Source organism: Melanostigma gelatinosum (assembly GCF_949748355.1).
Source record: "Melanostigma gelatinosum genome assembly, chromosome: 13".
Classification (NCBI taxonomy): Eukaryota; Metazoa; Chordata; class Actinopteri; order Perciformes; family Zoarcidae; genus Melanostigma; species Melanostigma gelatinosum.
Genome location: NC_136646.1, coordinates 2,337,283 through 2,363,569, shown reverse-complemented (window position 1 = coordinate 2,363,569; position 26,287 = coordinate 2,337,283). Strand labels below are relative to the sequence as shown.

General features: G+C 41.1%; 1 protein-coding gene across 1 annotated transcript; it reads left to right on the top strand.

The window, feature by feature from the left end:
- Window positions 1-560: 560 nt before the first annotated feature.
- Window positions 561-24,182, top strand: rab11fip4a (RAB11 family interacting protein 4 (class II) a; the record flags this gene model as incomplete). Its single annotated transcript, XM_079281248.1, has 15 exons — window positions 561-774; window positions 10,091-10,178; window positions 10,479-10,564; window positions 17,360-17,523; window positions 18,100-18,261; window positions 19,163-19,297; window positions 19,566-19,601; window positions 19,784-19,892; window positions 20,285-20,388; window positions 20,529-20,669; window positions 21,356-21,437; window positions 22,165-22,302; window positions 22,617-22,763; window positions 23,822-23,965; window positions 24,066-24,182. Exons 1-15 carry the CDS (start codon window positions 622-624, stop codon window positions 24,180-24,182), a joined length of 1,806 nt encoding a protein of 601 aa, XP_079137374.1. The 5' UTR covers window positions 561-621.
- Between the last annotated feature and the right edge of the window lie 2,105 nt (window positions 24,183-26,287).

Here is a 26,287-nt window from a genome sequence, read left to right as displayed (position 1 = left end):
GTATGCATACTGACTGCTTCGAGTAAACTTAATATTGTCACTTTTCTACTTTGACACGCTGCATACTCACACTTATTATGAAGTAATAGCTCATAATTTTGACTTAAAAGCAAAACATTGCAACTGCTGTTCAATGTCCCTTGTAGCCACACAAGTGACATTTACGGATTATTTTAAAGTAGCTAAACCGTAGGAGAGACGATTGTTTTACATTTTGAATCGTTATTCCCAGCATTTCATTAATTATTTATTCATCTATTTCAAGAAATGGACTCTCATACAGTTTAATACATTGCTTTCATCGGTGCAGCTGTAGTGGAAAGTTATCTGTGACAAAAGGCATTGTGGGTGATGGAAGCAGCTGCTCAATGTTCAATTTCGGCTGTTGGGTAACGCACCTGGAATCTGGATCATTAATCAGCAGCTGGTTTGTGACGAAACGCCTCGTGCCCTCGTCGTAAATCATCGTCCTTTTCCGTAACTTCTCGCGCATCTCCAATAAGCGGTGCTGCTTATGCCACAGCAGCAGCAGTCGAGGACGGCGAGAACGATGATGGCGACCGCCAAAGCGATTCTTTAACAGGAGAAAAAAAACATCCGCCGACGAAGCCAAGCCCTACAATGGAAGGACATGCCGTTACCGACCAAGAGCAACTCCTGCAGTTTCTGAGGAAGCTCAAGGAGGTTTTCGACGTGTGCGACGAGGATGCTGACGGCTTCATCCGGGTGGAGCACTTGGTGGACCTCGGTCTTCAGTTCGGTCAAGGAGACGAGGTGAGAGAGGCTGAGAGGGGGTAACCACAGACAGGTAGCTCCGTATCACGGCTGTGGTCGCTCAACCGACATTTTGATAAGGTTAATTATTAACGTGACGAATTATGGACCGTACGAGCTCCTGGCAACAACAGGCCACCTGCCTCTACGTTTTTAAATGTCACAGGTGTGTTTGAGGTGTTAGCTAGACATTAGCTAGCTATTAGCATATTACTGCTTAGGTGTGCTGCTATATGACAGATATAACGACCTGTCATGCTACCTCTTCATTCTGTCTGTCTCATGTGCCATACGCATATTTAAACGGTTCCAGCTATTATTACATATTAGTATATATAATATAAATATCATCAATAATGATAATGAACGGTTCCTGCTTATTAACACTAGAGAGGCAAGGTGAAAGATTAGCCCACCAATCCTACAACTATTTTTTTCAGCAGAGGAATTCCTATTATAAACCTCTACCACACTGTTGTGTACATTGCAGTGCTGCGTTCACACCGGTTGCGTTGATTTTTTGACGCGCGTCGAGATTACATACAAAGTCTATGCACAGACGCGATGAGACTGGCGCGCCGCGATTTTGCGATGGCGCGGCGCGTTGGACGCGTTTTTGCGTTGGACGCCGCAAGAATCGCCAACGCGCGAGTTGAAATTTTTCAACTTCTGCGACATAATCGCGTGACGCTGTGGCGCGATAGCCTATCAGCGTTGAGTTGCTCCCCCTGTCGTCACTGGCTTCCTGCCGTTGTTGAATCAGGAAATAAATCCTGTGGCCGTCTGTGTTCACCCAGAGCTCTACGATACCTCATATCAACAGAGACCGGACCAAACTATGTGTATAAACAAATGCTGCTGAACGACCATTTTAGATTTTTTATATGATCTCTGTAATATTTGATTAATTCCCTCAATTAACTGGAAACAAACATTCCTGTCTGCTGATATCACCAATAAGTGTATTGATTGATTTTCCAGAAAATGTTCGCCATCATGATTAATATTGATGTTGAGATAAAGTTGGTGGAAATCTTTCACAAGAGTGAAGCAGACAGTGAGCTCCAGACTGTATATATATACTTTTTATATACAGGCTTTTTTACATATAGTCTGTGGTCAGCTTGATCCGGCCCGATTGAATGTCAACAACCTTTTGTTTTCTCGAGATAACGAGTTGAATTTTCTCGATATTTTCTCGAGATAACAAAATACCGGTGATCTCGGGAAAAATAAATAATTCTAGCACAGTTCTTGTCTTCCATAATTTTGGGCAGTACTTCCCAACATTATTTAGCTTGTGGCCGTTAACTCTGAAGCAATATCTCCCTGTGACCCGTTGTTTTAGGTTGCGTGTTCTATAAGTTATGAACACTGGAGTTAAAGAGATTTTATTCCTCTTGGATTGGTTCATGGAGTCCTGGAGAGGAAAAACTCACCGACTACTCAGTATTGCACAAAAGAACAAACTGCTTGTTGTGGGATTTAGCAGGATTTATTTTTTTCCTTAGATCCCTGCCTGGGTCATCATCTTGTGATGCCCTTAGATTCATCTGGCAACCCTGCATCGGGGCTTTCAGGCTTTCTGTAGTTATTGCAGTTTACATCAGCACCGAAATACCTCGCTATGTTTCCATGTTGTTTCTCTCACCTGAGATTGTAAAGGCCATGGTACTGAACCAAGCGGGCAATGTCACTTTAGATTCTGAATGTTAAACACGCAGTCCATAAAGTCCAATGGTTTATGTTGTGTGCAGGTGCAGTAAGGTTCAGGGGCGGAGCCAGAGAGTGTAAACATTCAGTTCTCAGCCCAAACCTAGGAACTATATATATATATATTAGGGGTGTAATGGTTCACAAAACTCACGGTTGGGTTGGGTACGATACAGTGGAGCCACGGTTCGGTACGTTTCGGTACAGTAGAAAACTATAAATGCAGAGAAATGTACTTGATTTTAAAATATATTTATTCATTACAACTAACATCATGAAGTTATTCTTTGACTTTGAACAATGATGGAACTATACCTGAGTGACTCATCTTCTGATGTGTCTTCTTAGCAACACATCAGCATAACAAACAAAAACTGCTCCTTAATGTTATGTAGTATTGTTACTTACATCTTGCTTCCATCTTGTATTGTTACTTACATCTTGCAAAAGAGATTTTTAATCTCAATGGGACTACCTGGTTAAATAAAGGTTTTTAAAAAATTAAAAAATTAAAATTAAATTTTTTTATTGTTTTTAATTCAAACGTATTCGGTTCGTCATGCGTACCAAACCGCGAGCCTCGTACCGAACGGTTCAATACGAATACGCGTATTGTTACACCCCTAATATATATATATTTATATGTTGATATATATATACGACTACAACTATATACTCTGCTCTTCAAGACATTTGATAATAGAATATCTAAAACTCTGTACATCATTTGGGAAAAACATGGAAACAAATCAAGTCAACATCCCGTTTTGTATTTAATTGTTCTCCAACTCTCTTCATCTTTCTGAAACACCACAAAGGATGAGGATGAATAATATCCACTACATATGTAGGGTAGGCTATTTTCCTTTACAAACCCCCCCCCCCCCCCCCCCAAAAAAACCTGAAAAGATATTGAGGTTGCATATATCAGCGCCACAGGAACTCCAGATATCTAAATGCTGGATCTGATGTGCCCTTTTGGAGCTGACAGTACTGGTGGGGGTGCAGGATGCTGTGTCAGTCTGATAGGTTCAGTACCATGGAGAGCACACTGCCAGTCAGGGTAAACACCAAGCAGTAGTGCCAGGGCTCTCTGTGGTACTGAACCTGGGGCTAGCAGGGGTGCTAGTGGTCAAAACTAACCACCGAGTCATCATTTGATTACTTATTCAATAATTCTACAGCTTGCTAATCTACCATTTTATCATATTTTAAGATTTGGAGTCAAATACTTTCTGTATTTTCTTTGGTTGAAATGAAAGGCTAAAGATAGCTAAAGATAGCCGCTTCCAGTTTTTCTGCTCCGTCTCTTCGTAAGTCCATGGATTTTTTACGGAGTGAAAGTACTTTTCTAATGGAATGGACAAAGGCTTAATACATATATTTACCTATACCCTCACAAGCAGGCTTCAAGTTGATTTCCATACCCTGCTGACAAATGTGTTAGGCCTTCGGACATGCTGAACAATAATGTGAAGTATGCTGGAGCACCACTTTTGTAGTTCATGGCAATTCGCTTCCAAGAAGACTAGCACCCGGTTGTCATACTTGTGTTGGAGTAACTGTGTTTAGTCACACTCGGTTATTTAGATTGCTGTGCAAAACAAGAGCTTGGAAGAGAAAGAAATGAAACCCGGTGAAGAGACGGGACTCAGAGGGAGAGGAGGACGCCCCAAGTACCACAGATAAACAATATCCAACAGTGAGAGTAGATTTTCCTTTAAGCTGTCATGGCGGCTGAGCTGAGCACCCCGAACACACTTCTACTAAAAATAACTCGGAGGTAGCTGCTGCTCCATCCCCCTCCCGCAGCTCCTCTCATCCCTGTGTTCTTTGTCGCCATGGCGATGAGAGCTTCTGGAGGAGACTTATGAGCGGATTGGTCGGTTAATAAGTAATGAAATGATCCGCCTGTGAGACGGCACTCACTGCACCAGCGCTGTATTTACATTTGTTTCTTTTGGAAAACACTGACACATCCAGAAGCATCCGTTTCCATGGCGATTAGTTGACCGCAGCGAGCGTACATTATGAAATACTATCTTTATTCCTCATGTTTACCTCACCACACTGCCCCATACTGCATGCATGCACACATTGCAGTAGCCTACAAATGCAATAGTTGTCAAAGCACATATAAAGTATTTTATACAAATGTTTATTTCTGTTATTCATACTGACAAAACATAGTTTTTGTAAGAACACATCATTCGGGTTTTGTTTTGCTAATTTTAGCCCTACAATTTGTGTTTTGTCATATCAAAAATGTACTCTTAAATATTATTATTTCACAACTTTTTGTAAACATATGCAACATCATTTTAGACTTTTAAGCGTATTTCTCTGTTTTATGTAATTAGAAAACTGACTGATGATCGTAGGACAGTTGACAGATATTTTTCACAGTTTTCTGACATAAGCTGATTCATTGAGAAAATATTTGGTGGATTAATTGATCATGAAAAGGTGGATAATGCTTACAGAAGCATATTTTCAAGTGGACAGCGCCTCTGAAGCTCTGGGCTGAAAACTGTATTTGAACTTGTGTTTGTTTGATCGTTGCTGGAGGTGAAGAGATTCTGTCCTAATCCAGTCCAACCGTCCACTGACACTCCACACATGTAAATATTTCATTATAAGACATTAGAGACGTAACAAACCAATAGAGTTTCAGATGTATAATATTAAGGGATTGGTTGAAACTGGCTTCTGCTTGCCTGACATGAAAGCCTCTGGAGGTGTTTGATGTTTATTTATTTTGCACAATTCAAACGATAAAATCTAAAATAATCAAACATAACAGAAATAAATGAATCACAGTGCAGGAAGAGACAGAAAGCCAATTTGGCTTATTTGAAGCCTCCACCTATATAATATTAAAATTTTACGAAATTACAAAGAAAAAATAAAATATGCATAAGACATTACGTTACAACAAAACAAAGAAAAGAAAAAAAAATGTAATTGTGTCGAGTGTGAGTGAGCGTGTGCGTGTGTGTGTGTGTAATATAACAGCTAAAACAAGAAAGACATGAAAACTAATACATAAACAAACTTACAAAACAGCAATCACATTTTCTTTTAGGGATCTTTTAAAACATTTTACAGAGGGACATTCTTTTGTTAGGTGGGAAAAGTCATTCCATAGTTTGGTTCCCCTAAATCTTATTGAAAATTTACCTCTGCTAGTCAGTAACTTAGGAGGATGAAGATGTGAAGATTGATGAGTTGAGTAAGAGTGAACCTGTGAATTGAATTTATAGCAGGTCTTGAAATGATCAGGAATATTCCCTTCACCTGAAAGTATCTTATAAATGAAAACACAAGTTTGTGAAATATTTATGTCATGGTAAGAATCTGCAATTTCTGAAATAGAGGAGCAGAAGAGAAGTGTGACTCTGATCGGGTTGCGATCCTAGCAAAACGTTTCTGGAGGACCAACATTTTTTGCAGAGTAGTAGGAAAAGTACTTGCCCAAACTATATTGCAATATGAAAGATAGGGATAAATGATACTGTAATAAAAAATAAGGAGACAGTTTGCAGAGACAAGATGTCTAACCCTCCTTATTATTCCAAAAGATTTGTTTATTTTTCTACTAACACAGTCAATATGTTTACTCCAACTTAAACTCTCATCAATAATAATTCCTAGGAATTTTGTAGATGCCACTTGAGGCATCTCAACGGATTCAATTTTAATTTTAGATAAATCCTTAGAGTACAATTTTTTGCCACTGAAAATAATAAAATTAGATTTTTTGATATTCAAAGATAGTTTATTTAATCTGAACCATGTAGCATAGGCAGTTAAACCAGCATTACCAAATGTAGCAGTGTTAAGCCCGTGTGATGATGTGACACTGAGCTGTGGGATGTGTGATTGTGTGTGTGTGTGTGTGTGTGTGTGTGTGTGTGTGTGTGTGTGTGTGTGTGCGTGTGTGTGTGTGTGAGAGATAACATGTAGATGTCTGTTTAGCACAGGTTGATCCACAGTATATAACTTTGATCTATTTATCCATACTCAGAAACCGTCTCCCACCAAATCCCGTGTCCGATGGTATTCCCTCCTCCTGCTCTGAGCACGGCTGTCAGAGTCGGAGCCGTAATCTTCTGCTACAGTCACACTCTGTAGCGTTATTCCAACCAAAGGAGATGCCACATCGACTTGTGCAGAACGTTGATGAAGGGGCAGAGAGAGGAGCTTGAGGAGAGGCTGGATGGCGTCGTCAGCAGTGCTCAGTGCGCTAGGGGACATGTAGGCAAATGCGTCTTACTTTATGACACAACTAAAACAGAATAGCACCTGACAATGCACGTACGCAGTGAGGTAAAGGTCGACTCCATGTGCCTTCTTTTCTGGAAAGCCGAATTGATAACCAAAGTAAGCTGTTCAGTAAGGTGATCAACAATGTGAAAGCTAGGACTAGCTGAGGGAACTGATATTCTCACTCTATGTCAAGATCCTTTAGTCAAAACTATATGTAACAAAAGAATGCGATGTCAGGAAGCCTGCAGACAATTCAGGGTCACACAGAGAGGTGGGATGCTCTGAATTGTTAAAAATGTTTTTTAACAATTTAACAGTAGACACTTAGACAGCCTTCCCTGGAGATAATCATGGTGTTGGCATTCTCTAAGTCAGGGCTGTCAAACTCATCTTCACTCTGGGCCACATCAGCATCACGGTCGCCCTCAAAGGGCCGGTTGTAACTGTAAGACTGTGTAAATGTAACTACTCCTAACATATTGGTAAATAACTGTCTCTGCATTTGATTATTGTTTATTCAAGTGTTAAAATATTGTACATGCAGTTATATAAATGTAAAACTATATTTAAGCACATTTCTGTTGTTGTAACTTAAATCCTTTTAATTTAGGGTTAAGAAACCCACATTACTCTATCAAAGATCGAACTATTAAAGAAAATATCAAACACAAGTTATACAAGTTACACAAATATTACAAATGCGTTTGCACAATCCCACGTGAAGTATTTCATGTGTTGTAAAGCCACGTTTAAAGTAGTCTTCAATGTACTCACAGTACATTTCCATGTCAAGTGTACAGTAACCAGCCAAAGAGCTGCTTCTGTGACTGTGTTTAAGTATCTCATTATTATGACTTTCTATCTCATAACTTCGACTTTCTATCTCATAATTTCGACTTTCTAGCTCATAATTTCGACTATGGGGATATTTTTATTGTCAAATCTAACTTTAATTATTATTATTTTTTTTATAAAAAAAAAAAGAAGAAATTCTGGCAGATTCGCGGGCCACATAAAATGACGTGGCGGGTTGGTGGTTTTGCCCGTCCTGGCTCTCTGTCCTTCTCTCCAGCCCCTGCTCACTCCCCAGACCTGCCAGTCCTGGTCACATGACATCCCCTCCCACCTACACACCTGTTCCCACTTTCCTCATCAGACCTCTAGTTTCTAGAAAACACACCAAAAACATTTTACTTTACTATATATTTGGAGTTTTTTACGACAAGTAATTGTTTTGTACATAAGAAACATTTCACCAACAAACACCACGCTTCTTATGACTGCAAATTAGTTTGAAATAACATGACATACATCACAAAAAACATAATAAATAGAACTGAAGCCACCGGGAGATAATTGACAGACTTATACAGGGAGACACAGGTTGTTAAATCAGGAGAAACTTAATTTACAGTGAACAAATACATTTATTAAATTGCAAAGTAAAGTTAAAATTTTGGAGAGTCGACACTGGTGGAGGTGTTGAAGACAGTAGGGGCAGACTGAAGATCAAGATGATGGCATGTTTGAGTGGGACTCTGCCCTCAGTGGAAGAAACCTTGAACACCGGATGTGATGATGAATGGGGAGGAGGGTCACCTCGGTTTGTACTGAAATGACAGCTGACTGCACAGAAGAGAACAGGTCTTTCAAGTTTGATGGGAAATGATTGGCTGAGGGAGGCCGTGGTGAAATCGCCCACTGTCAGCTGATAGAGTAGGAGCCAGAGAGCGAGGTCAGAGAGATGTGTGAGTGAATGAGAGCATAAAAACACTGTCCTAGTGTAGGAAGTTAGAGTAAATCCCCAAACTTTACATAGTTAATTAATTTACAACTGTATGATTATAAATACTATATTTCAAAATATCCCTCCTATAAGCAAAGCTCTCTAAGTTTTACTGTACTTTACTCTCAGTAAATAATCAATGCTAACGATTTGATATTCAAGGAGGGATTTGGTCATCCTTAAATTATTATAGTGGCACCAAACATACTAAGCTAAATTACGAAAAGTGCCAACGGACAAAATCTATTCTGAATCCAAAGTTACAGGTCAGATATGCTGCTGGTTTACACGACAGGAGTTTGGTGAGAGTACATTACCCCATCATCCTACATCGGACACCGGAAGTACCCTAACGCATGTTGGCGCATGATTTGAAGACTGGCCATCCCCTTTTTTGATACTACTGAAACAGCAGCCCAACACAGCGACATGTCACCGTGCAGGACTCTCACTCAGGAGATACGTGACTGCCTCTCCCCGACAGTTCACGCTCACTGTCACGATCAGGGCAACCAGGGAAATTACTCTTGCATGTGTCACAACTACGTTAGAGGCAAGACCAGTGTCCAGATATAACAATGATCCATAGAAACTTGTGAGGAGAGAAAGCACAGAGAGTGAGTGAATGAAAACACTGTCCTAATGTAGGAGGTTAGAGTAAATCCCAACATTTTACACAGTAATTATTTTACAACTGTATGATTATAAATACTATATTTCAAAATATCCCTCCTCTACGCAAAGCTCTCTAAGTTGTACTGTACTTTACTCTCAGTAAATAATCAATGCTAACAATTTGATATTCAAGGAGGGATTTGGTAATCCTTAAATTACTCTATCCCACATTACTCTATCAAAGATCAAACTATTAAAGAAAATATCAAAGACAAATATCAAACAAGTTATTACAATAACTTTGTTCAACGCTTAAAATCCTTTCAAGGGTGCGTTTGCACAATCCCACGTGAAGTATTTCATGTGTTGTAAAGCCACGTTTAAAGTAGTCTTCAATGTACTCACAATACATTTCCATGTCAAATGTACAGGAACCAGCCAAAGAGCTGCTTCTGTGACTGTGTGTTTAAGTATCTCATCATTATGACTTTCTATCTCATAATTATGACTTTCTATCTCATAATTATGACTTTCTATCTCATAACCTCGACTTTCTATCTCATAATTTCGACTATGGGAATATTTTTATGATCAAGTCTAACTTTAAATTATGAAATATATTTTATTTTTTTTTAATCTGACGGATTCGCGGGCCACATAAAATGACGTGGCGGGCCGCCCTGCCACCCCTGCTCTAAGTGAATAAATGTGTAAAGGATGAAAGTGGGAGAGATTCAAACCAACCAAGCGACATTAACATCCCTGAGTCAGCAGGGCTAAAAATCACAACCCATTTTAGAGTGATAGGCCTGTTCAATGTAAGGGGAAGAGGGTGGGCTGAACTGATGCCTAATGCCTCTGTTGTTTTCTGTCCAGAGTCTAAGAATAGAGGGCGCAGCATCGTGTTGTAAAGATCTCTCTTGTCTTTTGCAGGTGAAGAAGTTAACCAGGTACCTGGATCCCAACGCTCATGGGAAGATCAACTTCAAAGACTTCTGCCACGGAGTGTTCGCCATTAAAGGTACATTTAACTGATGGACCAAAGAGGTTCAGCAGAGAGTTAGCGGCTTCCTCCTGTTTCCAGTCTTTATGCTAAGCTAAGCTAACTGCTGTTGCTTCATATATACATCACAGGCATTGAGGGTGGTGTTCATCTTCTCATCCAACTCCCAGCCAAAAACTGAATGAGCCCCAAAATGTTGAACTGTTCCTTAAACTGTCGATAACCTTCCTGAGGTGTGGTGCAATGTATTTCAGTTTGTTTCTCCCTTTTTCTCTTCTTTGTTTCTTTCTTCTGGCCTTCCTGCCCTCCTCCTGCCAGGTTGTGAGGAGATCCTGAAGATGGCTGTGGGTCCTCGCGGCATTACCTCCAACCAGTCTGTGACTGACAATGGTTACATTTACCAGGTACAGTCTTATGCAGTTTAACGGTAAAAGCTTCGAGCCTCCTTCATACCTTGAAACCGGATATATACTCAAAAAGGGGGAAGGGGGGGGGGGGTTGGAAGGTACTGATGCCTTTTGGTCATTGTGCACAAATTGATAGACCGGCCACATTAGAGAGTCAGATTCTCCACCGGTCCCCCTTCACTCCTCTGTCACGGCTGTTACCTCTAATTTGTTTGTGTTTGTAGTGTTTGTGTTTGCGGTTCATCAGCATTTCATTTGCCTCTCAGGACAGATGCAAATGTGATTCCCAGCTTAGCTCCACCCAACATCTCATCTCATGTCTGGGTGTGCAGTAACCTCAAACCATTTTCTCACTCCAAACTCATTCACTACCGCCGCTTGGTCAGTGCCCCTCGGCGTCTGATACCGACGCCCCTCTGTGCCCTTTAGCGCCGGAACGCACCGGGCTTTCAAGTAACTCCAACGTAAACCCACCTGCGTCAGTTTAAGACGGCCAGATCAAATGACGTAGATTGAGAAAGCTGCATCGGATAGGAAGTGTGGTTGGAAGCACAGGACTTTCACCCAGGTGACCGTTGTTTGTGTCTGGTGTCAACATTGACTTATTTTACCTTTGATACTTTTAATGACAGTTAAGGAACAACCATACTTATTTTCACTTAAACCTAACCAAGCAGTATTGTTCCATAAATAAACCTACGTTGGAAGTTGATTTTGAAAAGAGACTGTTTACATGTAATGAGCGTAAACTGACACCAGAGGAACCGAGAGCGTCATAGTTTGAAGTGTTGGGCCACTGACCAAGCGTCGGTATTCGACCAGTTAGGAGTGAGAACGTGATTGGAATAAAGCAGAATGTAAAACAACACAGATCTTTACAGGCCTTCATAGATTTTCAGTGGAAGCTGTATGGATGGACGAAGCCACACTGTAAACAGTCTGGATAATCCTTTCAGTGTTTCTGTACGGGACAGACTCATTACCTATGGCGAGTCAATATAATGAGATACTAATTGAAGTCAAACAGATGAGTCGAAACCTCGAAATGTCGTTTCTCATGGTGGTGTTAAGTTTAACGTGAAGAGTAAAAGTATGTCATAATGTTGACTCGTCGATGTGAGCGCCGAGTAAGCGTTCTGTCATCTACTCCCTACCGACTCCGTCTCTCTGCCCGTCTGTCAGCAGCACCTCCCGGGGAGCTGAGTGGACAGCGCCGTGCTAACCGGCCTTCAGACATTTACTGAACCCAAATATTTTTTTATGTCTGCTCCACGGGAAGAAATCAAACAGTGTTCATATTGGTAAATTGATTTTATTTCCCCGCCCACTGTAGAGAGTGAGGGGAACCTTCCTGTAGAGAAACAGGTGAGCTCACAGACAGACTGGGAGCCTTAAACAATCAATGTGGATACGTTGAAAACACAGCGTGACATTTTTGTGACAGCTTTCTTTGTAGATTTCGCTTCGATAAACACAACAAAACGAACCGAAAAGTGTAATGACACATGGTGAGTCTCACACAGTAAGTGAGGATTGATACATTTAATATAATGCAAACTTTTCTTGTTCTGTGAGATGTGCAAGTGACGGATGTCAAAAACGCTTCTCAAATGCTTTCAGTGGGGATTGGCCATTACATATAATTATTTGGGGCTTAGTTGTGTTTGCAGCAGGCAAAGTAAGGTAGCAGAGATTTATTTAGATTTTTCATTATTTCGTAAAACATTCCTTAATCTTTATATTCTTTTTCTGGGTAAACGTGAGGATTATGAGATAGTAATTCACTTACTAAATAGTAAGCTTCCTATTTCAAAATGTTGCCATTCAGTATCACAATTTCTTTTCTTTACCTGGCAGAAATTGTCTTCCATAAAACTCAGATTTTGATTTATTCACCAACATGTTTGTCTTGAGCATTTACAGTAACATCATCGATTAAAATATCGATGAATGTGCAATATATCACAAGTTGCTGTGTGTAGTCCTCACCACACGAGATCAGCCCAACTAAACAGTTGCTTAGCAACAAGAGAGAGAGAGAGAGGGCGAGAGAGAGAGCGAGATGGAGGTGTGGCTTTGTCCCTGCTGAAGCAGTGGTGTGTTTTCAAATGTGAATGGTGAGCTGCAGTGAAACATGTGTGTGTGAGACTTCCAGCTTCAGGAATACAGTGGATTTTGGTCCCACCTCCACGATGACAGATACCGTATGTTGTTTTGAATGCACACACACACACGTGTCTCAGGGAGAATATTGCTTCTTACTTAAATGAAAAGAGCATTCAGTACGTTTACACACAGAAACAGGATGATTTAAAGTGATGCTTAACGTCATTGCTGCCGGTGTGTGTGGATCCACTTTGGATTAAATATCTTGAGCTAGTTTGATAGAATGCATGTGAAGGTGAGTGGTCTTCTTCACCACTGCTCTGTGTTTCATAATGTTATAGTCCTGTAGGTCAAATGCCAGTGATTGCATTTATTTGAAAAATCATACTACTTCTAAAGTTCCTGTCCGCTCTGTGTGCACACAGCTGTGTCCACTTCATTTGGCTGATTAGGTCTCTTCTCAGGTGTGTGCAGACTCTGCCTGATTGACATCTTCCTCACTCTGCTCTCGGTTCAGTTGCACCTGTTGGGGGCGGGGCATCTGCCACCTTGATGGTTCTTATCGGTTATGGTGTTTGGATTCACACAGGAGCTCAGTTATTGATGACAGTGGAATTGAGATACAGCACCGAGGAAGTTTGCAAGAAAAAGAGTCGACACACACTCACCAGCACAACGTCTGCCTGTTTGTCTTATGCTGGCTCGATGGTGACTTTTCTATACTGTCTGTTGATTTGGTAAACACAAATGCAACTCATTCCATTTAGTATGTCTTACTGTGATTTTACTCTGAACTTGTTCCATTTTACATTACATGTATGAATATGTTTCAGTGGAAGGTCAACATTAGACTACACGTCCCTGGATTAACTATTTTTAAATTCCTCATTTAGTCTTTGTCAGGAATCCAAATCTCCACACACTCCTCATCATCTCAGACAAAAACATGTGTATAATTGATGAATGAAAGCTACTCAGCGGTGGTGTGTGTACGTGTGCATACATATACAAATATAAAACCCAAACTACAATCTCAATTTAAAAACAGGAGGAAAGCACCTATTTTGTAATTGCAGCTGGATCTGTTTGTGCATGTGCGTGTGTGTGTGTGTGACACAGGGTGTGCATCTGCCCTGGCACCTCCTTTGGGTGAAAAGGTGCAAGTGCCAGACAGGCACTTGCATAATTGATGACACACAGATCTGAGGCACGCGACATCCCACTCTGTTTCTTTTAAATCTCCAGGTCAAATGCTGGAGGTGTGCTGTAATATCCCACGGTGTCTTCTATTGCTCGACATATTTGATAATATGCGGTTTAAGCTGTCACTATATCTTATTGCTGCTCTAACAAGGTTTAAGGCCAGAGACTTTCGCTTCTTGACGTCCTATGATTCAATGTAAAAGGTGTCTCATCTGTCTCAGGGAGTGTTTAACTGAAGAGACGGGAAAAGAAATCTAGATGTAATGTAAGATTTTTAATATTTACAGATTGTTGATAATGCTGTAGATTGTTTTTGCAGCGGTAAGATGCTCTACAACATGGTTTCTGTTTGTAATGAAAGCATAGACTGATAAATCTGCGATCCTCAGTAAATGATAAAACAAGCACGTTGTCATGAATGTGACATTCACAGCAATACCTGCAGGGAATTTCTTTCCCTTCAGGGAAAGTATTCGGCACAAACGTTCACCTGCAGTCAAGGATGAACTGATGAGCTTTTGGAGGTCAAAGGTCAAGGTCCCTGTGACCTCACGTTTGTACCATTGTTGTGACATTTTAGGATCTTGAGCGAATTCCTTCAAATTTGGCACAAACGTCCAGTCGGACTTGAGGACGAAGTAACATTTTTGGTGGTCAAAGGTCACTAGGACCTCACAAAACGCATATACTCATTACGACAATTCACACAAATATCTAATAGGGTAAAATGACAAAGTGGTGACATTTTGGACAGATGTGGATATAAACATCCACTGTGAGGCGGTAATTCTAGTTCTAAATTCTTTCTTCAGCACTCACTAAGCTATTTAATCCCAAAGACAATAACAAATAATGCATTTTCTCACAGGGACATTAAAGTATATTCTATAATATTGTACATTAGTCTGTCTAATGCACTTAAAGGTTAGAGTATGTTGATAGAAGTACCATTATGCTCATCTGATGGAGATCATGAAATACAGCTGTAAACAAAAGAATGCACAGCTGTACCACTCAACTCTGCTTTACGACGACGGCTCCGAGGCAAATATGTCTCATTTTGTCCTCTCTCTTCGTCGCCTCCTCAGCTCGCATCTCAGACAGCGTCGGAAATACACGAGGGCAAAGGGCAAAAATGCCCCTAAGAAATATAATTTTGCCCCTGATATCACTACGAGGGGGGCAAAAAATGCCCCCATAATTTCCTCTAATAATAATGATAATTTAATGAACTTGTCAAAAACATCGTAGCCTATATGACCCAGTGCAGTTGCCATAGAACGGTTTTGATTTTCGCCTTGACTGATGTTGCGTGTGCGTGAAGAACCGAACTTTCTAAACAAATAAATGGAGCGCTTCTTAATCAGACCTGTGACTGCGGTCAACTCAGCAGACACTTACATGTTAGTGCACCTAGCGTTATCTGCTGAAATTCACGGTAAACTCATTCAAACGGCGCAGATCGGGAGCGAGCGAAGAACTTTGAAAGCTAGCGGAAAGATTAACGTGAGACAACATCCGGTTTCTTCAGACCGACGAATATCCGGTTTTCAGAATAAGATGCCAACAAAGTATACCTATTGCATAATGGGAATTAGATTAAATGAATTGTAATAGTCTTATTGCCATTTGATGACAATTGCTCACATACTGTAAGCCTAAATAAGTATATTTATTATTTTGAACAAAGGTTAAATGTCATTTCACAAGTTTCAAAAAGTGCCCCCAATTTTTTTTAAATGCCCCCTGGATTTCAGTCAGTGGGGGCAAAAATTGCCCCCTAAAAAACATGTAAATTTCCTACCCTGATCTCAGGTGGAAGGGACTAAGACGCGAGGAAAGGAACCGAGGATGTACAAACTGAAAAATTTGAAAAATAATTGTCGTCAATATTCAGTACCAAATACCAGCACCAGAGTACCCTGAGATATCTTGGGTTTTACTGCCAGTTGCACTGTGATTGCAAAATAATTAGGTGTTCCCTTCAAGTTGAAAATGTGTTGTCTTAGTACTGACTGATGCTATACCCTGTCCACAAAAGAGCAGTGAGTTTAGAAACCAGCATGTAGTCTCTACCTGCCTCTTCAGTGCGCTGTGAATCCACGCTCTCTACTCACCGAGGCTGCGTGTTCCCATTTGTTGACAGTGCCGGGCCGTGCATTTTGTACCTGGGCCTTCACTGCTGTCCTGCAGCTGAAATACCACCTTATACCACATTGTGGCGCCACAGCTATTATTCAATTTTAAGGCTGTAACTATATACATCTTCGTATTAAACAAGTCGTTTGAATAATGCTCAAGCATTTAGAAAATGCAAAAGCCTAAATTCAGGAAAATATAATGTTCTCAGCTGGTCTGGCTATGAGATCCACTGTCATTCCTTAACCTGGCTATGTTTGTTATATATTTTTGACAAGCCGGGACCCAAAGAGATTGTCATAGGATTTTACCGTCACAACTTGAACGTACTGCTCTGCAATGTCTTTCCTCCTCTCAGCACCCTCTGTCATGGTGCAACTCACTCGGTCAGAATGCTCATATTTGATTGGCTGAGCTGCATCACGTGATGTGATTCACTACCCATCAGCCTCTGCTGGCTGTTAAGTTTCGTTTCACGATAGTCACGATAGGCCCGCCATGTCATTTGATGTGGCCCGCGAATCCGCCAGCAAAAAAAAAATTTAAATAAAAAAATGATTTTTCTTTCTTTTTTTTTTTGGAAAAATAATTAAAAGTTAGACTTTAAAATAAAAGTATCCCCATGGTCGAAATTATGAGATAGAAAGTTGAAATTATGAGATAGCATGTTGTCTGTGTACCGACATTAAAACTACCACAACAGGTGGACAAGAGAGGCAACAGCCCGAAAAGCGGTTTTCCAATGATTGAAAAAGATCGACAAATAATCCCAAAATGTCCACAAAGAGAAAAATTGATGCAGAGGGAAGAAAATGTAATGAAAGATGGGAAAGCGAATACATGTTTGTGCTTCAATGAGAACAACAGGTCTGTCTTCTGTGTTATGAGGCGTGTCGGTGATGAAGGATACAATTCACGTCGGCATTTTGACACCAAACACGGAGCTAAATTTAGCCTCCAAGAAAAACATCAAACTGTCCAAGAATTAAAAGGCAGACTGCAATCACAGCAGAATATATGTACACAGCTACAGCCCAGTGCATGCTGAAGGTGTGTGAGCAGGTGAGCTCCGACCAGTTATTTAACAATATGTTAGGGAGAAGTTACAGTTATACAGTCTTACAGTTACAACCGGCCCTTTGAGGGCGACCGTGATGCTGATGTGGCCCAGAGTGAAAATGAGTTTGACACCCCTGATGTAGTGTATTTAAGAAAAATTATAAAATAGATATAGCTTTGTGATTCTGTGTAGGCCAGCAGAGAAGGCCTTGCAGGCCCTGACGGCCCGCCACTGTTTGTTGACGTTGCTAATGTTTCATTTTTTTTGTTTGCTTGTTTGTGTAGAACGGTGAGGCCAAGCTGGGCCCTCCCATTATCATGTGCACGCGCTCCTACCCAGAATGCAGTGTGTACGGCGAGGGATGCGGCACCGACGGGGAGTGCGACATGGACAGCAGCGCTGAAAACGGCAACAGCTCCGACTCCTTGCATCCAACGAGGCGACACGGGTCAGTCCCAGCGATACGAGGGAGTGGGCCACAGACTGTATGTGTGGAACGGACCACCTGTCCATCCAGGAAGTGGGGACAGAAAAGTGAAGCCCAAATATTCCCCAATACACCCCCATTAGCCTCAAATAACTAGTTAAAACCAAACCTATCAGAAAAATGATCCCCTGAATGTATATCAGCGTGATAACTACCTAAAATGACAAATTGTCTCTTGCACTCACTATTCCTATTTGTGAATAAATGTTTTGCCGTTTGAATAATGAAAATTGCGGGCATTACTAAGCTCTTAAAAGACATTCTGTTGACGGTTGCAAATAATTGTCTTATGATTTTAGAGGGCCCCCCCCTATTTCGGACACTGACTGCAGCCAACCACCAGGGGGCAATCAAGAAGTATTGGCGAGCTTTTGGGGAGCTTTTATGTCCATCTTTATCAATTAGTGTTTATAAGTGAATGTCAGGAGCTATATGAGGAATCTGTATTACTTCTTCTGCTAGTTTATTGTTATTATTTCTTTTTTTTTTTCTTTTCTAATAACCACCCTACCTGTACTTCCTGCCATGCAACCCTAGCCACCTGATTGGCTCAGCGTCTGCGTCCGTCATCTCCGGGGAGGAGCAGTTTGAGGACTACGGTGAGGGGGAGGACGTGGATTTTACTCCCAGCAGCCCTTGTCCTGAAGAGGACAGCCGAACGAATGGCTTCTCAGACCTGGGATCCTCCCTTCCCTCCAGGTCGGTGGTTGAGTCAGAAGCACACACCCTGAATCACATAGGGTGCATATTGAGAAGCGCATTTTTATAAGAAGTTACAGGAAGTTTCACTTTTTGGTTTCTTAGAATAACTATTTTCTTGTCAGGTATGTTCCTTATCCTCTTCTCTGATTTGAAGTTGGCTGATTCAGATTTTTGAAAAGTCTGACCTGTTTATTCCGATTTCCTGTCTAAGAACTTTAATTGACAGAAAGGCTCCAGACACAACCGTTCCAGAACCAAAACATAATTACAAACTTTCCATCAAATCTTCTATTATCCCTTTACTTTATTGTCATCTATAGTAGTTATTTACAAAAACACACAATTGAAGAGGAAATGAATGATTGTGTTTTTATTGACATTAATAGTTTTAACAATGTCTTTTATGCTGCTTAGAGCTAGTGTTAGGAAGTTAAACGGGTCATAACGCCCTCTCAAATACCGATTTCATATTGTTGTCAGAATAAAGTTGAAATATCAAGAATAAAGTCAAAATTTCAGTGTATGTGTTAACGCTAAATTTTGCTGTTTATTGTCGATATTTCGTTTATATTCTCAACATTTCAATTTAATTCTCAAAATGCAAAAAATAAAAAGTCTGACACTAATACTGACAGTTCAACCTTGTTCCTGTAATGTTTGTTTTATTCGTGACATCTTGACTTTATTCTCGAAATTCAAAACAAAGAAATCTCCTAATTTCGTCCCAAATATATGGACTGAGCATCGCAGAAATATCTTCCTCGATCGTTCTAGCCCCGGTCTCGCTGTGGTGACACATTTGTTGTTGCAGGGTTTGTTGTAGCTGTATTTAATATCCAATAGGTTTCCTATTACTAGCATAGCATTCTGTCTATTGATGTATTCTTTGTGTTTGCAGTGCTGGCCAGACTCCTCAGAAGATGCGGCAGCTGTATAACAGTGATCTGCTGGACATCTACTGTTCTCAGTGCTGCAAGAAAGTGAATCTGCTCAACGACCTGGAGGCTCGACTTCGAAACCTCAAGGCCAACAGGTAAACCACACAACACACATGAAGATGCTCTCGAGCCGCTGTCTCAGCACCCCCCCCCCGAATGGACACATGAACCATGAAGCATCATTAAAAACATGTTGAATAAAACACCACACTAAGTGGTAAAAGAGAAGATATCTGTCTGTGTGTTTTGAGGTTTCTTTTCTTTTTTGATTTTCAGCAGCAGCTATAGATGAGCGTGTGAAGTCATGATAATTGTTGTAGCAGCAGGTAGTGTGTGACTCAGTCTCTCTCTCTTGTGTTTCAGCCCTAACCGAAAGATTACCAGCACAGCATTTGGTCGGTGAGTGACCCGACTTTCCTACCAATCACCTCTTTAACATGAAAATACTGCAGTGAATCCGCATTTGCATAGAATCCAATGATTGGTTCAGTATTTAGCCGGGTGATGTATGTGAGTATCACTGTGTAGAACGGGTAATAATGTCCTCTGTTGGTTTCTAACGCGTCCTCTCCTCCCTGCAGTCAGCTGTTCCAGGCCAACCACAGTGTGTTTGGGTCCAGCCAGGGCAGCAGCACAGAGGATCTGTTCACGGACAGCATCGACTCCTGCGACCTCGACATCACAGAGAAAGTAAAAGACATGAATGCTCAAAAACGAAAGCAGTTCTCGTGAATTTTGTGTGAACGCCAGTTAAAAGGATAAGCAGCATCAGTTGGGTCTGTTTGTTTTAGGTTCACACTAGTCGGAAAAAATCCCACACAGCCACCAGTTTGTGTTTTTCAGTCTTATTATTAGTAAATTGGGGGAATACATTTTATTCCTTTTAGCTTTTTCATACTAATAATATTAGCCTGATCTTTATCTGCAACTGTGTAGAAATACTGGCTGTAAACACAATGAATTAAAACAGCAGTGCAGCATATGTTGATTTAGAATTTGAATGTAAACATTATACATGAAGATATTTGGTAAATACAGTCTTTGGGTGCAGCCCTAGTTCTAAGTGTGGTGGTCTTCCTCAGGTCAGTTTTCTGGAGAAGAAGGTGACGGAGCTGGAGAGCGACAGTCTGGCCAACGGTGACCTGAAGTCTAAACTCAAACAGGCGAACACACAGCTGGTGCACAGGTAGGAAAACACAATCACTGAGTAATTTATTTATTAAGAGCCAGTGTGTTGCGTGTTTTTGTGACCTTATAATGAGCCGTTTATATCCGCTATGTTAAACTGTACTGTTCTCTCTCACACTAATTGTGTGTGCACCCCAGGGTGCACGAGCTGGAGGAGCAGGTGAAGGATGCAGAGGCGAGGGCAGATCAGAGTCTGGAGGAGGAGACAAAGAGGCACCGGGAGGCTTTCAGCAAGATGGACAGGGACAGAAACGTAGAGATAGACCTGCTCTGTAACAGGTAAAGTCCTCCACACTACTCCACGGCGTGAAACTCGCACACCTTAATCCAGACCCTGAGAGGTGCTGGTGCTGACCTTTTGGTTCTGACTCCTCATGTAAGTGATGCTATTCGAGGGGTAGTTGCTCTCAAAAGTGAAGCTTTTCCAAGCTGCACACTGCTGCCACAGAATGAAGTAACCAAACGATTTTCATCCCTCTGCACTTTTACTTTGAACGAGCCAAGCGGCAAATTCCATTCCGTCCACAATTTTTATTTATTTATTTTTTTTGTTTGTTTTTTCAAAACCTTAGAAATGCCAGCTAAATGGTTTTCGGAGTTGATGGTGTTGAAAAAAGAATAGTTCCCCTGGTAAAGTTTCAACTATGTCAGGATGCTGTTACTGCATCTTGTTTCTGGTATTTCGATGAGTATTAAGTCTGCAGCTCCATACAGATGCTGCTAAAGTAAACCCAAGCTTGAAGCAGCGTCCTAGGTTACAAACACTGATCCAGGACCTGCAGTAGTCTACGTTACATGGTATCACGGTAAACCTGAACTTGTTCAAAACGTAAAGTACTGTTGGTGTTCTAGTTCTGAACTGTGTGTGTGTGTGTGTGTGTGTGTGTGTGTGTGTGTGTGTGTGTGTGTGTGTGTGTGTGTGTGTGTGTGTGTGTGTGTGTGTGTGTGTGTGTGGTCATACACAGGGTACAGCTGTTAGAAGAAGAGAATGGAGAGATGACGTTAAACGTGTGCAGACTCAAGTCGCAGACTGAGAAACTGGACCAGGTGAGTGTGATCTACTAAAAGGAAGAGACACTTTATTTCAACATGGGTCTTATTGTTTGTTTGTTGTGGCCATTGTTATGATTACGGCATTCAGTTGTAGTAACAAATTATAGAAAGCTGGGACATCTGGGAATGCTAAAACATTGCTAAAACCAGAGCAGTTGGACAATCCAACTGCTCTGTTATTTTGAAGAGTCCACAGTTTACAGACGGACTTGTTGTAGCAATGTCGCTGTGTTCCCAGGTCCCAGTTACTTTGGTGAGTAGTGATATTAGAACCATTGGCCAAAGCTACAAAATACGACTCAAATTGTAACAAGGCATAATTATTCTTTGACCTTAAAAATAAACGACCTTAAAGGGGACATGTCATACTCGTTTTTAGGTTCATACTTGTATTTTGGGGCTTCTACAAGAACATGTTGACATGATTTAATGTTAAATAGACACATTATTCTTCTCCTACTGTCTGTCTGAATAGACCTGTAATCACCCTCCGTTTTAGCGCCTGTCTCTTTAAACACCCGCTCCTAAAAAAGCCCGCTAGAAAGATATTGCGCACCTTATTATTTATTATTTCTCAAGCTGTGATCAGCCCAGAAAAAACTAAACTAGTTTGTCTTATTTCACAGTGTGTGGGTTGATCACCACTTAAGTGAGAGTAGAGGAAGTGGTTAATTTGCCTTCCATGTGTCAACAACGATTTCCCGCTCTCTTTCCTCCGCAGGAGAAGCAGAGGATAACGGACAAGCTGGAGGACACTGGTCTGAGGCTGAAGGATGAGATGGACCTCTACCGGAAGATAATGGACAAGCTCTGGCAAAACCGCCACGAGTTTCAGAAGGAAAAAGTGGCCATGCAGGAGGTGAGTCCCTCTTACAGAGAGGTCACATGGGAAATGTTAAAGCTGGAGGGTGGGACTTCTACATATAAAGGAACGTCGGTTACATTCAATTGGTAGCGTTTCCGAGCCCCAGAGTCCCTTTTAGAAAACCTCATTTTACTGCAGCATGGTCAGGCAGTCCTGGTTCTGGTTGTCCGCCATAGCTTCCGCCACACTCCTAGCTGCTGCGCCGTCACTTCGGTCTCTCCAATGTTGTTATTACTTAGTAGGTGGAGACTAAAGTTCCACACCGCAGGATTTAAGGAGTTCCTTTGAATTGGATCTTTTCTATGCAGTTGATCGATGATCTCCGCCGGGAGCTGGAGTATCTGCAGCTGTTTAAGCTGGAGATGGAGCATCCAGGACAGGGCAAGGGGCTCTCTGAGTTCAACGCCAGGACCAGAGAGATTGAAATGGAGCATGAAGTCAAGAGACTGAAACAGGTTTACACACACACACACACACACTCACCCTTGTTCTTCTGTCCTCATGGGACTTTCCACTCTCTATATTCATTCCCAAGTGGTTTAGGTTCTGACAACACAAAGAGTGCACGGCAAACATGGAACACATAGACTTGAGATTGAACCTGTTCGAGCCTGAACAACATATTGGTCGGGATATTATTGATCAGTATGGGTGCATATGTTGGCCACTAAATGACTTTCAGTACAGAAATACCAAAGATATGTTTTAAAAACCAGTGTTGCCATTATATAGAAGGACTGTTGCTCTGTCATTAGCTTAGATGTGGTTTAAGATTTAAAATGGGTGTAAACCTGTGTTGTCTGGGTCACGTGATCACATGTCCTCAACTCGCCTGTGGTTTAATCTGAACCTGGATGCTGTATATGTCACTGTATCTGAGGTTTGTCTTAAACAAAGGAGATATGATGTGTACCTTTTGGAGAGAGCCAGGCATCTGTTTCCAGTCGCTATGCTAAGCTAACCCACTGCAGCTTCATATTTACTGTACGGACCCGAGAGTGGCATCAAGCCTTTCATCTAACTCTCTGCATGAAAGTAAATAAGAGTATTTCCCAAAATGTCAGTTTTTCTTTTTAAAGTATTCCTTAGAAGTAGAACAAACTCGTCACACAGCACACTACGCACCGACAGAGAGAGAGACCCACTCGGGGAGGAAATCTCTTTTTACTTATAGTGCATTTGCATCATACATTTGGGTGTTCAATAACACATCTCACCAAAACTTAACGGTAATTTGAGATGGGAGCATTATATATCACTTACTTTACTCTGGAGGGGGTCTTAAAGAGACAGGCGCTTAAACACTGTTCAACACAGAGTGTGAATACAGGTAAATTCAGAGTTTGTTCGACCATTAAAGCATGTAAACATGTTCTACTAGAAACCCAAAAAGAATGAACCTGAAAATGAGCATGATACGACTCTTTTAATACCTTTTTGTTACTGCACAGAGTCGAGGCTTTCGTCCACAATCCACCTCTGAAAGGAACCGCTCTCTTTTCGCTTCCTTTAGGACAACCACAAGCTGCGGGATCAGAACGACGACCTGAACGCTCAAATTCTCAGTCTGAGTTTGTACGAGGCCAAGAACCTGTTTGCCTGTCACACCAAGGCCCAGTGCCTGGCAGCTGAGATAGACAACGCGTCCAGGGACGAGGTCGGCGTGCTGCTGCTGGATGGGTGTCATATAATGCAGATATCTGTTACGACTGCTCTTCTAACGCATCTCTCTCTCTCGCTCTCGCTCTCGCTCTCAGCTGGTGGACGCTTTGAAGGAGCAGGAGGAGATCAACCTGCGTCTAAGGCAGTACATGGACAAAATCATTCTGGCCATTCTCGACCACAACCCCTCCATCCTGGAGATCAAGAGTTAAACGCCATACACACACACGCTTGTGTTTCTGTAGTTGTGGGGACCGTTAACTGATATATTAGCTTGTACCTTTAAAGTTATAATCCTTTTATGATTTTAGCAAAACAAACTCATGTTGATTCGATAAACAAGTCAGTCAACAATGGTAGCATGTGCAACTGCCATCAGAGTACATGCTGCATACTCCCATGTCTTGTTTTGTGGACGCATAGTTGAGGAATGATCGGGTTAGAGACGACCTGCGCTTCTTGACAGTAAAAGCGGTCCAGCGGCAGTGGTACATGTCGATGAGCATTAGCAGTGATGCCGGATTACATGCTGTGTATTTCCCCGTCAATCACTCGCTCGTGTGAATGCAATTTGAATCCAGCGAGGGAATGGCGGACCCTGCCACCAACAATAAAAAACGCGAGATAGAGATAAATGCTGAATAGCTATTGCTGAAAAATGCTGACCATGAATAGTATTAAAAACAGGGTATGGTTTCATGGACGTCTAAGGGATTATAACTTTAAACTGAAGCCCAAATTCTGAATGTCCTAAATGTTGTCACGATTTACGACTGACCACACACAAATATATCTACACCACCACAGCAGGCGGTCTTCATATCCACTAGAACAGAACGCTTGTTTATGATGCAGTCTGTCAATCACTGTAGATCTGCTGTGCCATGTATAGTCTGTCCGACGTTTAGGCCAACGTTTTATTGTTATATATTTGAAATACTGAAAAAGACTTTAGAATATTTGGTAATACACAAAAGCATATTTTGGTGTTCACTTTGTTTGTTATAGAGACAGTACCATTAGTAACTGATCATAACTGGGCTGCCACCCACTGAAACCGATGCGAGATTTAAGGAGTGCAGGACATAAAACAATTAGCAATTTAAAGGGCCGTACCAGTGTTTAGCATGTTAGCCAAAGCAGTCCGTAATATTTCGAATTTTGAAGGCGTTTTTTTTACTGTCTTTCAACGTTCACTTCAGGCAGTATAAAAATCAACTGACAGAGACTTGAAATTAGCTCATTATAAATGCAAGTTGACTTTCATACTGTATGGGAACGAATAGAAAACGTGTTCAAAATGTGGGGGATTGGCGCTCATTCGCTTCCCGAGAGTGAAATGAGAAGATTGACACCAGTCTCATGTCCGTGTGTTCATTAGAAAGATGGAGTCAGGACTGGAATTAGTTTAGCTTAGCATAAAGCCTGAAAGTTCAGAAATACACTCCTATGGATCACTAATTTACAGGATGTGTGTAGTTTGTTTAATCTGTACACAAACTGAAATGTAAAACGATACGTTTTAGAGGGAGTTATGTTTTGTTTATGTTGAACTACTTCTTTAAAAAATATTATAATAATAAAAGATGTGTAAAATGTTCAAAAATAATAAGTATTTGTGTATATGTAGTAAATGGCCACAACATGCATAAACACTGACATGCCCTTTTCAAGTGAAACAACTTCTAACCCTTTAAATTTCTCAACACTGAATGTCCACATGATTCATATATGCTGTATTCTACATCAAATCCATTTTTAGCTGTCAGTAACTGTCATTGAGCCTTTTGAGGGACAATTCTGTGCCGTTTCTGAAGACCAATTATGGTAACGTTATTTAAAGGTGCTCAGAGCCAACATTATGTGCCAAATCTTAACATTTCACTTAGTTTTCATGGTTGAAGAGCGTTGTGCAGAAAAAAAGATCTCTCATAGAAATTGCAATTCAAAAGCGGTATTAGAAATACTGTACTAATACTGTGTACTTTGCAGTGTTCTATAGAAGAAGAAGAAAAAGCACTTACTATAAGCAACCTACTGATTTAAAATGGGAAATCTCTCTTGATTTCTGTGCTGCCTTCAGTGTCTTTGTGAATTAGGAAAACCACTTTATTCTACCTATGCTGTAAATTAGTCTCACTCTAAATAATGCCACCTAAATGTCGAACTTAAATATTCGTTCACACGTGCTTCTTACACCCACAGTGTGAACTGGATGAACTAGCTGAAGCTGCTGTCCTGAGCACTGTTTAGTTTTGCTCCATTGCACAAAATGTTTTACGTTACTTTATTTGCTTGTTCTTTCACGGGTTTTTGT